This window comes from Muscardinus avellanarius (genome assembly GCF_963383645.1).
Source record: "Muscardinus avellanarius genome assembly, chromosome: 3".
In the NCBI taxonomy this organism is placed as follows: Eukaryota; Metazoa; Chordata; class Mammalia; order Rodentia; family Gliridae; genus Muscardinus; species Muscardinus avellanarius.
The window spans coordinates 47,048,398-47,063,363 of record NC_137788.1 but is presented as its reverse complement, the minus strand read 5'-3'; the positions used below and the strand labels follow the sequence as shown (position 1 = coordinate 47,063,363).

The 14,966-nt window shown below is 39.0% G+C and overlaps 1 protein-coding gene across 1 annotated transcript in view; it reads left to right on the top strand.

Annotated features, from left to right (window-relative positions):
- USP24 (ubiquitin specific peptidase 24) overlaps window positions 1-14,966 on the top strand; it is a gene marked incomplete at both ends in the record, with an annotated part of 137,394 nt that overhangs the window by 112,050 nt on the left and 10,378 nt on the right. The window contains 7 exons of the mRNA XM_080690941.1: window positions 3,027-3,123; window positions 5,375-5,491; window positions 6,635-6,727; window positions 8,403-8,505; window positions 10,218-10,339; window positions 11,122-11,235; window positions 13,288-13,353. Of these exons, the coding sequence (XP_080547067.1) occupies window positions 3,027-3,123; window positions 5,375-5,491; window positions 6,635-6,727; window positions 8,403-8,505; window positions 10,218-10,339; window positions 11,122-11,235; window positions 13,288-13,353 (712 nt within the window). The remainder of the gene's footprint in view (window positions 1-3,026; window positions 3,124-5,374; window positions 5,492-6,634; window positions 6,728-8,402; window positions 8,506-10,217; window positions 10,340-11,121; window positions 11,236-13,287; window positions 13,354-14,966) is intronic.

Below are 14,966 nucleotides of genomic sequence, written 5' to 3'. Positions count from 1 at the left end.
CCCTTTAATGAGCAACTTTCCTTCCTTTCATTTAACTTCTAGAATTTTCCATTGGGTCAGCTCTGTCATTGTACAGATATATCAGGTATATCTCAATTTGAAATACACAATGGGGAAATCAGAAATGCAGGTCTCTTCTCAATAGGAAATTATAGCCTGATAAGTTATAGATCTGATGGAACTTTTGTTATTGTTGTTGTCCTTGTTTGTGCGGTACTGCGGGTTGAACCCAGGGCCTCATTCCTGCTGGGCAAGTGCTCTGCCACTGAACTGCATCCCTAACCCTAAGTGGTACTCTTAATCCCATGTGCCCCTTATCTCTACATCTGCTCTCTAGACATTTGTTTACCTACTTGATAACTCCTCTTTCCTCTAAACTGCTTTCATTCAGCAATGTAAGTGCACTTTTTACAACAAATTAATTACTTTTCTGCTTAGAAATTGTTGAGTAGATTCCCATCACACTATAATATGGCCCAAAATCTTCAGTGTAACCCACCAGTCTTTGTCCTTTCAGGCTTGCCTTGGTTCTCTTTGTTGACTGTGCTCAGATCTTTTTCCTGCCCACAGACCCTTGAACCTGTCATTTGCTTTGTCTGCAATGTTGTTCCCTCTGTTCTCTGCCTAGGGAGTGCCTCTGCTCCTTCAGATGTCAGCTTAAATAGCACTTACTTCAAGATACTCTTCCCAGTCACCCAGGTTAAATTAGGTTTGCTGCATTATCTGTGCCTTGTGGTCTTGCCTGTCTATTAACCTTCAGCATCTTAAGGACAGAAGCCAAGGCTGTTTGATTCCCTATTGTACAAAAAGAAACGTGAATTCACTTATTTTTTTTATTCATAAAGCCTGAAATTTTATACAATATTATTAGTAATTTTGTGCATGAAACAGTTTTGTGTGGTGGAGTATCACACTTTTCTGAGGTGTCATTTTGACCCTCAGAAAGTTTCAGGTTTTATAGCATTTGGATTAGGGTTTCTCACCCTGTATTAATATTTTAGTAACATAGATATGAGGGGAGTAATACTGTTTTTCAGATCAGTATCTCAGTACGGTTCTTATTTTAAGCAGGTTTTTAAATGTAGTTACAATTGTAAAAAATTAAATTAAATTAATGGTAAGTATTGCTTACAGATTAATCTTAAGCTAAAACTACCTATGAAGGATATTTTACATCTTTTAAAAACTTTTTATTGTGGAAACTTTTAAACATACCCAGAAGTAGACAGAATAATTAATTCTCTTCTTTTAATTAACTCTCCCTAACCAGGCGTGGTGGCGCACACTTGTAATCCCAGCACTTGGGAAGCTGAGATAGGATCGCACAGGTTCAAAGCCAGCCTCAGCTACTTAGTGAAGCTCTCAGCAACTTAGTGAGACCCTATTTCCAAATAAAGTATAAAATAGGTCTGGGAGTATAGGCCAGAGGTAGAAAAGCCCCTGGGTTCTACCCCTCAGTACCACACACACACACACACAAAAATTAACTCCCCTTTTTGAAAGGGGAAAAAGGTCTACTTATCATTCCCTAGTTCAAGTTGTCACTCTTTTGCCAGCCTTTTCTTACCTATTTCAGTTCTCACATATACACACTACTGCACATGCTTTTTTAATTTTTCCTCTATTTTAAATTAAATTTTAAGCATATGACTCACTATGAATTTTTTATCATATGTTTCTATCAGGCCAAGTTTTTTATTTTAATTAACACTTTTTATTATCAAACAAAATGAATAATTCCTTCTTATCACCTTATTCCCTGTCTATATTCAGATTTCCTTCAAGTATCTCAGAAATATCATTTTACCACTGAGTTTATGTAAATCCAGATACCACAAGGTCCACACATTGCCTTTGGTTTATATGTCTCTTAAGACTCTTAATCTTGAATACTTTTGGTGCCCCACCACACCCTGGTCTTGCCATTTATTTTGGAAGGAAATTGGCCACTTTCCTTATAGAGTGCCCTACATTCTGAACTTATATACATTCTCTTGATGCCTCCTAACATGCTATGGTAGACACTCCCCAGCAGGACTTTTTCCAGAATTATATACCTGAATCTGGTCAGGGCCCTGGAGCCAAGTATTACAGAAATATTTACTATTTTTTTAGATGTTCTTATAATTGCCACTTATAGTCTTAATGGACTTTGAACAGGCCTTGTCCACCTGATTGCACATGACCTCAGGAAGCCCTACTTGCCTATTAATGAGCGCTGAGACTAGCACCTCTGAGTAATTGTGCTTTTTGAATATTAGGCACGGGCTATATTGGACAGGTTGAGGGTTACAGAGTTCTGTCCTGTTTTCTTCTTGTTTATCGGCACAAAAATAATTTTTTTTAACTAAACTACAGACACAATGGTCATAGTACAGAATATTCATAAACAAAATGATGTACCATGTTTTAAGTACTTAAAAAGTTAACCATTGCATCCTTATCATTTTCCATATTTTAAGTTCATACATAAAAATGATTATATTTACCATTTTTGGGAGTGGGGGATAAAAAGAAAAAAGGTATGCTTTATCATCAACTAGATATGCACACCATATGTTCCGTTACTTATATGACAGGCCCCGGTGACTGGAAATGCAGTTGTCAGGCATTTTCATAAACTGGACAGCCATTTGTTTCTGCGTGACAAGGCACACTTTTTACAAGAGCAGCCAGGAAAAAAACAGGAAACAGCCATGCCACCTCAACAGCTAACCAGTGTTATTATACAAACTTTTATGGTTATTTTATTTTATTTTATTTTTAAGGAATGAAGGCAATGTTGAAGCAATCTCTTGGCAACTTTAGGCTGTGTGTAGTGGCTACACAAGTTCCCTTAAAAGTCAGGAGGCCACAGATTAATTTACCAATCTGTTTAATTTGAAACAAAAAAACTCAGCACTCTAAACGGAATTTTACCTCAAATATCCAATCCAGTGATGAAATCTTAAATCATTCACCTCACAAAATTGCTATCCTGTTTTCTTTTGTGTTTTTTTTTAACATTCTATTTCTCTTTATTTTAGGATTTTCTTGTTGGAGTGCAGCGTGAGAGAAGTACGAGTTGCTGTGGCCACCATTCTGGAGAAAACTTTAGACAGTGCCTTGTTTTATCAGGATAAGGTCAGTCTTATTTTTAGCGTTTTAGTTATATTTAGTTTTTACCAAATGTTCTCAATTGCATATAATAAGAAAGAGAGCCTAGGTTTGAAGTCTGGCCATTTTGCCATGTGAAGTGCACCTTCTGGGAACTGACTTTCTGATACATACCGTGGTAGAATACATCTGTCTCTTTTCCTCGTGTTCTAAAACCGAGGGTAGGCTAGGAATTCAGGTCTACTTTGATCTGCTTTAGAATTTTCTCTCTGGAGTACCTCTGTTCCTAGTCTTTTATCAAAATCTATGTTAGAGCTCTCTGCATTGAAACTAATCTGAGTCTAGACACTGTGTATTCTGAGCCACCCCTGGTTTTGCCTCTTTCTCATAAACTGTTTTCTTAATCTAACAAGCATTGACAACCAAACCAAATAGTACCATTCATTCACAGGGACTGGGCAAATTGTTTCTTCATGGGTCTCTGTAACTCCCTAAACTTTGCATCTGTTCCTCTGAAGTTTTTCTTCTTCCTAGCCTTATTTTCTGTAATGTATTTGTGGTTCACAATTCCACATACACATGTACAAAAACAAACTATGGTGTTTATTCCCATCCCCAGTCCCCAAAGATTTTAAATGTTAGAGAAATAAATGGTATACATTGTGAATCCAATCATTGAATCTATTATTAAGTTATAGAAAATACAGCAGTTATTTCCAAGTTTGCTGTTTCAAACAGCTGGCACTACATGGAAAACTTTGAAAAATGTTATGTTCAGAATAAATTGGCTCCTTATAAATATTGGCTGAATGCAGTGTGTTGTCTTAGTAAACTAAATATAAATTCTAGGAATTGCTGCTTCAAATTCAGATGTAGGCTTTGCTGTGCAATCCCAAGCAAGTCTTTTAAGGATAATAGATACACTGCCTGGCACTCAGGTGTTTAGTTCTTCAGCACTGCCTGACTCAGGGTATGCTGTTAGATCAGACAGGCTCTGGAACTTTGCTCAGTGCAGAATGAACAGGAGATTAAATTTGCCCTTCTGGAAGGTCCTAGAAAGCCTTTAACCTTAGAGCCTTAAAGAAAGTTTTTAATTCCAGGAATCATTAGGAAGTTGAGATTACTTTAAGGCAATGGTTTCCATCAGATTAAACAGCAGAACCATTCTTCAGACAGTACCTTTCCCGGATGCAGAGTATGTAACATAAGTCATTAGCAGCTACTTAGAACAGTTTGCAGACTATTGCTCTCAGATATTTCCATGGGAATTTTCTAAGATACATCAAGAGTCCTTAACATAAGGACCATTTTACAATCTTCCTTGCTCCCCTGTACCACCCGAAACAGAAGAAAAAGGCAGAATGAGTGCAGTCTCCCTGCACCCCATCACCTCTGAGGGCAGAACAGCAGGTGGTAGGAAGAGAAGGGAGTGGAGTATAGAATCCTGGAAGCCATTCACCTAAGTAAATTCTATTCAATACTCAACTGATGTATTTTCATGTTTATTTTCCCCTATAATGAAAATGATGCCTCTTGCCACCCACATTATATTGTAAAGTACTTTGAAAATGAAGTGCTCTATAAATGCTAATTTTTACTGTATCTATAATGGGTGTGACAGGATGGATGGGAGTATTTAAGAAATCTATGGAACACCATTCTCAGGAATGAACAAGAGTAGTCAGCCTGGTCTTAATGCTCAGATCAGAAATGAATTTCTAGGGACTTGTCCAAAAACAGTTGGGGTGGGAGGGAAGAAGAAGCAATGTCATAACCAAAATGGTTTCTAAACAAATAAAATGTTTTTCAAAGCTTTCCATGAGGCGTCAGCGGGCTTCCAAGTAAGTTCCCAGTTGAGTTGGTATTGCCGTTGTCACCCTGTCAGGCTGTTGCTCTCCATTTGCTCCATCGGCTTGGTTTCTGGCCCTCTGCCTGTGTCTGTGTTTTATTCTTTGCATCTGTGACTATGTGAAGAAACAGCATATGGAGGGAGGGATTCCGAAATGCGTCTCTGCTGAACACCCACTTTTTTTAAAGACAGAAATTGACTCTGGAGAAAATGTGACTGTTAGGCAGTAGAATTATGCCCTTGACTCTGAAATCCAAGGAAGAGTAGGCTTTCCTTTAATTGATGGTTCTGTTTTTGCTCTCCAAAGCATAAATCCATCCGAATCTTGAGACTGGATCGTTTAGTTTCCTTTTGTTCTTATGGTAGTTGACTTCAAATTAGTCTTGTTAGAAATATCTTACATTTTTTTATGTAATTTTTTCTAACCAGTTCAAAAGCCTTCATCAGTTATTGGAAGTACTACTTGCTCTTTTGGATAAAGATGTCCCAGAAAATTGTAAGAACTGTGCTCAGTACTTTTTCCTGTTCAACACTTTTGTTCAAAAGGTAAGTGATTTTTTTTTTTCTAATATCTTTTCTAAATGTTGCTTTGGGGACATGTTTACCTCATCATTGTGCTCCACAAATATTCAAGAGTGAGACTGGTGAGGAAAATGGGTTTATCAAAGCCAGCTTTGAGGCTGTCTTAGGGGACTCGGGGGCAAGGTTTTTTTTTTTTTTTTGCAGGTCTGGGGATGGAACCCAGGGGCATTAGACCTCCAAGCTACACTTCCTGCCCTTTTTTTTTTTTTTTTTTTTTTTTTTTTTTGAAACCGGGTCTCACTGAGTTGCAGAGGGCCTCACTAAGTAGCTGAGGCTGTTCGCGAAATGCGATCCTCCAGTCTCAGCCTCCCGAATGCTGGGATTATAAACGTGTGCCACCACGCCCAGCTGCAAGAAATTTTTTATAGGAGGAGACAGTGGGACAAAAGCAGAAAATATAAGTATGTAAATTTGGTCCTTGGCTTTTGCCTTCAGCAAGAGAAAGCAAAAGCAATTAGCAGGATGTTTTTATTATCAGGATAAGGAAGTTCAGAATTTAAAACAACTTGAAGCTTTTCATTTCAAAGAAGGTCTGTTTCACTAATACCAGTATTACAATTGAGAGTTTTATACGTGGGAATAGACTATTCATTATATGTTCTGTGTGATATGGTTTTACAAGTGTTTTTTAAAATCTAACTTAGTGGATTCTGTTTCTTCAAGAATTTTGATAAAAGTAGGTGTAATTACTTATTGATAGCAGTGAAAGTCTCATTAATTGTGTTTAGTGAGGCTGAAGAGTTTCTAAATTAGATTTTAATAAAGTATTGCTATATGTAAATGTAGCATTTTAAACTCCCCAGTAGCTGGGGTTTTTTGTTTGTTTGTTTATTTTTGTTTTGTGGTACTGGGGATTAAACCTGGGGGCATTCTACCTCTGAGCGACACCCCCCAACCCTACCTTTTATTCTTAGGTTGAAGCAGGGTCTCACCAAGTTGCATAGGAACTCACTAAGTAGCTGAAGCTGACCTCAAACCTGCAGTCCTCCCTCTCAGCCTCCCAAGAATTTGGTTGCAAGTGTGCGCCACCACACCTGGCTCCACTTAGCTGTATTTTTAAAACAAATTTCTGTTAAGAGCCTGTTTATTCTCTTTGTCTCACCATAGCAAGGCATCAGGGCTGGAGATCTTCTTCTGAGGCACTCAGCTCTGCGGCACATGATCAGCTTCCTCCTGGGGTCCAATCGGCAGAACAATCAGGTAATGGCTGCTTTCATGTTTCTGGTGGGGTGGCCATGGAATTCACCTTGTTTGTCTTTGTGGATGATGTTTTAATTTCTCAAGAAATTCTGGTACCAGTTATGCGTAGACTTTAAAAATTATTTGGAGGTGAAGTCACTTTTAATCCTTCTTCATAGACTTTAGTCTGATAATAACCCATGGAGCTGGGCATGGTGGCGCGCGCTTGTAATCCCCGCGCTTGGGAGGTAGAGACAGGAGGATCGCGCGGGTTCAAAGACAGTCTCGCAAATAAAAATATAGAATAGGTCTGGGAGTGTAACCCAGAGGTTAGAAGGGTTCCATCCCCAGTACCACCAAAAAAATAAATGAATAAATAACCCATGGAAATTACTAGCTCCAGTATTATTTACAGCATGGAGTGTATCATAGGAGAGAAATTCATGCTGACAGGAAAGGATGGGTCAGAAGACTGCAAAGAATAGGTGATTTGGGGGTCCTCTTTCTCTCTGGGACTGTGGATATTTTGGTGGAGATTGGAGTTCAAATGTGAAGTTGGGCTGTTATAAACTGAATGATGTAGACATAGTACTCCATCAAGTGAAGGGGAAGTTGTTTTATAGTAAGGGGAATGGCATATCCAAAAATGACTCACCCATTTAAAATTCTTGTATTGGTGTGTCTTGCCATCCATTATATTTCTTTTGATAGATTTAGATTTTGTTTGATAGATTTAAAATATATACATAAAATACTAGCATGCAGTAATGGTAAGTACGACTTACGGAGTGCTTATTATTTATCAGACACAGCTGGTCACTTGTGGTGGTATACTTGGTACTCACAATTCGGTAAAGCAGGTGGTTTCATCCCCACTCTCAGGCAAGATTTGAAGCACAGAGATGTTAAGTAATTTGTCCAGGGTGACAAAGCTAATATGTTGGTCAGGCATGGATTCAGACCCAGCTCTGAGGAGTTCACTGTGTGCCATGAATTGCATGGGCAGAGTTTTCCTTTCTTTGCTGAGGGGACAGACTTGCCATCTGGGTTCCTCTCAGCTTCCTGTCATATCGCCCTGATGCTCTTACTCTTCGGTAGTGAAGAGCAAATATTAACACCACAGCATGCTTGGGACTATGTGGAGATTTGTGATATTCCTTTTTCACTTCAAGCTCTTCACAGGGCCACTGAGGCTGGTGGTCTTTTTAGATTCACTGTAATTAGGCTGCGTATATGATTAATATTATTTAGCCTATATGGAACACATTACTTTTAAAAACATTTGTATTTCTAGTATTTTCTTTGGTCCTCATAGCCACAAGGTAGGCAAAACAGGTTGCATACTTCTGCCATTATATGAAGAGGTTTAGAGCTGTTAGGGAAACTCGCCCATGTTCCTACAGTGAGTGGTAAGGTGGGGCCTTGAGCTTTTTTTGTTATCTTGAGGCACAGGGAAATTACCTGGCTTGGCCTCTGAGCACTTAGAATCTAAATTGCATACATGAGTAGATTGATTTTAGAATCCAGTTAATATGTATAGAGGAAACCCTTTGAGATAGCTTAAAAGTTTTCACATCTTTGTACACTGACCTTTTCCACCACCGACATTGAAAATAATTGTGGCCCAATATATCATCAACCAGCTAGTGTTTCCCCTGTAAAACAGTGATGTGTGCTTTATCTTCTCTGATGACAGATACGCCGATGGAGTTCAGCACAAGCACGAGAATTTGGGAATCTTCACAATACAGTAGCATTGCTTGTCTTGCATTCAGATGTCTCTTCCCAAAGGAATGTTGGTGAGCTCTTAACATATCTTTAATACGTCAGGAACATGAAGAGGTGCTGAATCTGTCTAGCATAGAGGAGTGTGGATGTTAACAACTGAATAGATATTACTTAGGCTATTTTATATTTGAGGAGCACTTAAAGCTTTTGTTTTAATTCATTTAAACCTCTCCTTATTTTACTAGTTTGTCACCAGAGCAAGTGAGTCAATCGGGGTAGGAGGGAAACGTACGGATTTTGGTATTGCACTGTAGGGTTAAAGGCTCATTCAAAGTTCTTTCCTCACCATAATTCATAATATAGCTGATGTAGTGGGGCAATAGCGAATGCATGGGTTGGAGGCTTCTAGCTATACAAAACTTGACAGAGCACCTGACCTTTCTGATCCTCAATACAAAACTAAAATACTAAAAACACAGCTCCCAAGCCAGGTGTGGTGGCGCATGCCTGTAATCCCAGTACTTAGGAGGCTGAGACAGGAGGATTGCAGGTTTGAGGACAGCCTCAGCAAGTGGGGAGACACTCAGCAACCTACTGAAACCCTGTTTAAAAATAAAACAGACTAGGCCAGGTGTGGTGGCGCACACTTGTAATCCCCGCGCTTGGGAGGCTGAGACAGGAGGATCGCGCAGGTTCAAAGCCAGCCTCAGCTGGTTTAAGAGACCCTGTTCCCAAATAAAATATAAAATAGGTCTGGGAGTGTAGCCCAGAGGTAGAAGGCCCCTGGGTTCCATCCCCAGGACCACAGAAAGAAAGGACGGACTGACGGACGAACGGACTAGGGGTGTAGCTAGGAAATAGAAAGCCCTTGGATTCAATCCCCAATACCACCAGTAAACAAAAATCACAGCTCCCTGGGTGTGTGTAAGGAGGATCGCGCCGGTTCAAAGCCAGCCTCACTGGCTTAAGAGACCCTGTCTCCAAGTAAAAATATAAAAATACGTCTGGGAGTGTAGCCCGGAGGTAGAAAATGTTAAAGTGCTTTGCAAACAGGGGGTTCAGGTGTAAATTAGTAAAACATAACATAGAACCTGTAGCATTTTCTATTTATGCTGTTCCTAGACTTTGTGTGACAGTAATGACAGCAGTGATGCAACAAAACAGCTAACTGTAGTCTTATTTTCTGTGTGCTGTGCTTTTACATGTGCTTTATATTTACTGTGTTTGACAGGGTATTCTCCCCTTCTTTAGAGAAAGGAAACTCAGATACAGAGAGGTTTAGTAACTTCCACAAGGTCAGAATGAAGATTGCTGATTCTAAAGGGTCATTGGAGGAACACATAGAGAATTAGAAGGGAGAGTTTATTTCCTAAACTCTGACAGCACTGCCTCATTTCATGAGTTTAGATATGCTTTCTTAGGTTTGGGGGGGGTTGTTTTTTGTTTTTCTAAAAAATAAAGTACCCCATGTCCTGTGGGTTGAGTTGCTTTAGCATAGATGGTGGTCTGGGACAGTTTGATTGTTTGAGGAACATAACATCCAGTGTCTTCCTAGTAGCAACTTCAGCATTCTTGCATATACTATGTCTTTGAAATTTTTTCTTGAATGGGAATCATACTTTGAAGGAAATGGGTAAACATTTCCTCTTGCCTACATATCTATTTCCCCTCCCTCCAGACTATGAGAGGTCAGGCTGTGGGAACACAGAGTCGTGTATGTTGGAAGTCATTTGCTGTGTGAGACAGGTTTTGTTTTGTGTTTTGTTTCTTTGGTCTCATAAAGCTCCCGGCATATTCAAACAACGACCACCTATTAGCATTGCTCCCTCGAGCCCCCTGCTGCCCCTCCACAAGGAAGTAGAAGCCTTATTGTTCCTGTCGGAAGGAAAACCTTACCTGCTTGAGGTATGTACTCCTCATGCTGAAGCTGTTTTCTTCTTATGTTATTTTCTCCTCTTTAATGAAAAATTCTTGTCATATTTTGCATCTTACTCTGATGAAGAGAATTTTTAAGAAATGATGCTTTCCTGTGTATGTGTCAAATATTTAAGGCCAGGAACATAGTTCAGTAGTAGAATGCTTGCCAAATATTCAAGGCCCTGGTTCCAAAAAGAATATGACTATTCTCTTAAGCCAGGAAAAGGCAGATCCATCCAGCCCAGCCAGTTACTCCTCCAGGCCCCAGGAGGAAGCAAAATAGCACTTCACCTGTCCGAGTCCTTAAAATTCTGTAATTCAGAAGCATACATGTTTTTAACCCCCAGGAATATGGAGATGGGCTATTCCCAGCCCTTCGTAGGCACACACTGGATGGCCTACCCCTCAGCCCAGTCCTCCCCTTCCACCCAGAATGAATTCAGTCAGTGCTGTACTACATAGCTCTTTTTTCTTAAGCTTAACTGTTTTTATCTTTCGGTGATGATTTCAATCACTTAGGGACATTTGCCTTTGAAATTGATAAAAGTAACTCTTCTGGGAAAAAAGCACACATTTACACAGTTATAATGTCAAAAAGGTATAGACACCTTGAAATCTATACTAGACTTCTAACATCAAATTCTGTTTTAAAGCAGTATTGATCTTCTTAAGTCCCTGCAAATTTTAGTTAAAGCCAGAACGAGAATTAGGACTTTGGACTATAGCATGAGAAGCATGGAGTCTATCATAATCTTATGTTCTCCCACTAGGTCATGTTTGCTTTGCGAGAGCTGACGGGCTCCCTCCTGGCGCTCATTGAGATGGTGGTGTACTGCTGTTTTTGTAATGAGCATTTTTCCTTCATGATGCTGCATTTCATTAAGGTACGACTTCAGTTACTGAGAGCCAGATATCATTTCATGAGACACTAGGAGAGCATTCCTTTGCACAAGGCAGTATGTACTCCTTTTAATAACACTGGTTTTCCTAATCATAAAAATAGTATATTTTTAAATTAAGAATTAAGAACTCATATTTCCACTGTTCAATGATGATCACCATGAACATTCTCTTAGTTAAGCCATTACTTAATTTATTTTGTCCTTTTATTTTCTGATCATGTATTTTTATATAATTGGAATTTTTTTACCTTCATAATTTTGTCTTTTCTTTTTACTTGTTGCTGTATTTTCCCACATTATTAAAAGTTTTTCATGAGTATCTCATCCTTTCCTACACCATAATTTACTTACCCATTCTCTGTCTAGTGATGTACATCTGCAGAAGGTTTAATTTTTAGATAGTATATGATTTTATTAATAGATAGTACAAAAGCATCATCAATAACTATTTAAACATTAGATTTTTGTGTCTTGGCTTTAAACCTGTGTATATTGGCCTCTGGCACTGCAAGTAAACACATAAAAACATCTTCTATCCTCGTGCACAGGGATAAGGTTTAATTTTTAACCAGCTAAGAATAAGGCTTTATTCTAACTAATAATAATGCTATCATGACCATTACTGTGCAAAATTGTTTTCCAGTTTCAGACAATTTTTCCACAAATGTTTTAAAAATCAAAAGTAGTGTCTTCTCACCTTCTAAAATGTGATGTAATTAATTATGAAGTGCTAATCCATACAATAATCACTATCACTTTTATTACATCTTTTGGATACTAAACAGTATTACATACGTATTACATATTTAACTTACTGAATTCTCAGTTCTAGAAGGTAAATTCCTTTGTTATCACCATCTCATAATTAAAGAAACTGAGGCACGGCTAAAGTAACTAGCTCAGGGTCATACAACTTATCAGTGGCAGAGTGGCGCTTTGAACCTCAGAATGTGGCTTCAAGGGCCTGTCCTCTTAATTGCTTTGCTTGCTGCCCATTTAGATATTTGAAAAACATTTGAGTACACACGTATTTTTGTTACTCTTTTGTCTTCATGTAGGTTATACTTTACCACATTCTCTTTGTGAAAAATGTAGGCATACAAATAAGGCTAAAGTCTACTTTGACTTCTTCAGTACTGGGCCCCAAGGAGTAATATTGTTACATTAGTATGTTTCCTTCCAGGCTTTTTGTATGAATTCACACTAGATATACTAGTTTCTGGAAACAGAAATTCTACCATGCCTTTTTTCTCTCACTGGTATATATAATGGTTAGTGTGTAGTTTTAACAAATAGATTAGTGGGTTGTGTCTTTAGCTCTTGGCAAAAGGTGTATTGCTCTCAGCCTCTCTACTGACCTGTAATAGATCTGATTAAGTTCCTCTTTGATGTTTACCAGTCATGTGACCTTGGGCAGTCCACCTTTGCACAATGCAAAGAACTGTGACTTGACTTCACAGGGTGTGAGAATTTAGTGAGGTCTGACATGTGAAGTACTTAGTACCATCCCTGGTGCCTTGGAAGTGTGGTGCTATACCACCACGTCCTTCCTCACTTTGTATATGCATACATTTATTAAAATGCACAAAGGAGTATGAGTTTTATAAACCTTGTTTTCTTCACTTTATGTATCTTAACAGACTGCTTAAAGCATACTTACCTCAGAGAATGCTCATTTGCATTCTTTAGCTATTCCAGCATGTTCTAGAAAACAAAATGGGATGTGTATCTATGTAAATTCAGGTCTGTTTAGCAACTTAATATTCTCCCCCTTTTTTCTCTCTCCCTAATTTCATAATAAAGTTGAATATTCCAGCTCATTGAATATTGAGCTGGAAGGACCTTAGCCGTTATTTATTTCAGTCCCCAGATTTAGCATTTAGGAAAACAGAGGCAGAGAGGAAAGTTGACTTGCCCAAGTTTAAACAGATAATGATAGAACTAAGGGCTTGGATTTAGCATTGTTGATTACCATTCCAATATTCTCTCTCCTGAGAAGTCACTGGAATTTTATGCTTTCAAAAAATATTTCAGAACCAACTAGAAACTGCTCCACCCCATGAGTTAAAGAATACATTCCAGCTGCTTCATGAGATACTGGTAAGTCATAAATATTCCGATTCTCTTGTATTTTTAGGCATTTATTAGTCAGCACGTGCTTATAGATCAAAAGTTATTAATCCTTTTATTGTTTTTTCATTCATTTGGTGTGTATTTATTGAGTCCTTTTCATTTCAGTCATGTGCTGCTCACAGTTTTATTTAGAGACAAGCAGTAGTAATTCTGCTGGTAGCTCACAAGGTATTGGAGGAGCCCGGCAAGTACATAAGCAGTTATAGTAGAGGTTAAAGGATTAATGGGTGATGGTTAACCCTTATTGAGGCCCTATTGTGTATGATTGTATCATGCAAAATACAAATATTATCATGTTTAAACCTCAGAATAACTCAGGCAAACTGCTGAGTTTATAGCCCATTGAGTCTTAGACATCTTTGATTGTATATGAGCTCTTTAAAATACAAGATTTGGCCAGGCATGGTAGCGCGTGCTTGTAGTAATCCCCACGCTTGGGAGGCGGAGACAGGATCGTGCAGGTTCGAAGCCAGCCTTGCTGGCTTAAGAGACACTGTTTCCAAATAAAAATATAAAAAATAGGTGTCTGGGAGTGTAGCCCAGAGGTAGAAGGGTTTCCAGGAACCCCAGTACCACCAAGTATATATATGAGATTTGATCGTGGGATGTTTTTGAATTTTAGAAGTGTGAAAAGCAGGAAGAAAAATCAGTTACAATCAGCAAATACAGGATTACTGGAAACTGAGATTTAGAGAGGTGAAGGAGTTGCCTTAGGCCACCTTGGCAAATGCAGAGTCTGGCAGAGCCGGCATCTGAGCCACAAGACTGGCCCGGAGCCCAGGCTGTCCACCCAGTTCCTGAAGAGCTCTGTGAGCTGTAAGCAAATGTTGTGGCTAGAGGAAAGGGTAGGAGCTGAATAGAGCTTAGAAAAAGAAACTCAGAACACGTGAAAGGCTTCTGCTACCAACAGTAAGGTACACAAACTTTTCCCCATAGGCCACTGGTTGCACATGGCAATTTGTGTAAAGTTCCCACCTGTATGCTTGTTTTATTTAGCCCAAATTGTCTTTTTAATTTATGAATTCCATTATCTATTGAAAAGTCAGGCGATTTGCCATTTAGTCCCTTTTCCCACATATAGAAGTCACCAGGAACAGTAACTATGTGCCCCCTTGGATGAAGCCCGTGATCTCCAGTCCCCACCATCCTCCCCCTCCTGTCTCAGACAGCCCTTGTTGCTCATTCCAGTTATCCTCCCAGCATGTAGGCATTTAGTTCGCAACCCCTGCTCTCAGTGATGGTGCACCACGGGCCTGCTTTAAGCAGAAGAGTGGTATGGCCTGATTTGTGTTTTAAAAAGATTCCTCTGGCAGTTTTTTAAAGGATGGATTAAAGAAGAGAACAGAGCTGGAAATGGTAGGCAAAATGAGTGTGACAAAACAAGACTTACACTAAGAAGAGGCAGAAGGTAGAAGAACAGCAAGGGACAAATCAGGAGGCGTTTTAGAAACAGATCACTAAGATTTGGTGACTGGTGTGAACTAATGAGAGACTAGCTTAGGGACTCTTAAAGACAGAAGAGGCTCGGTTTTCTTTTATATTCCTAGTGCTTAATGAGATCTCTGATAATGGCTCAGAGG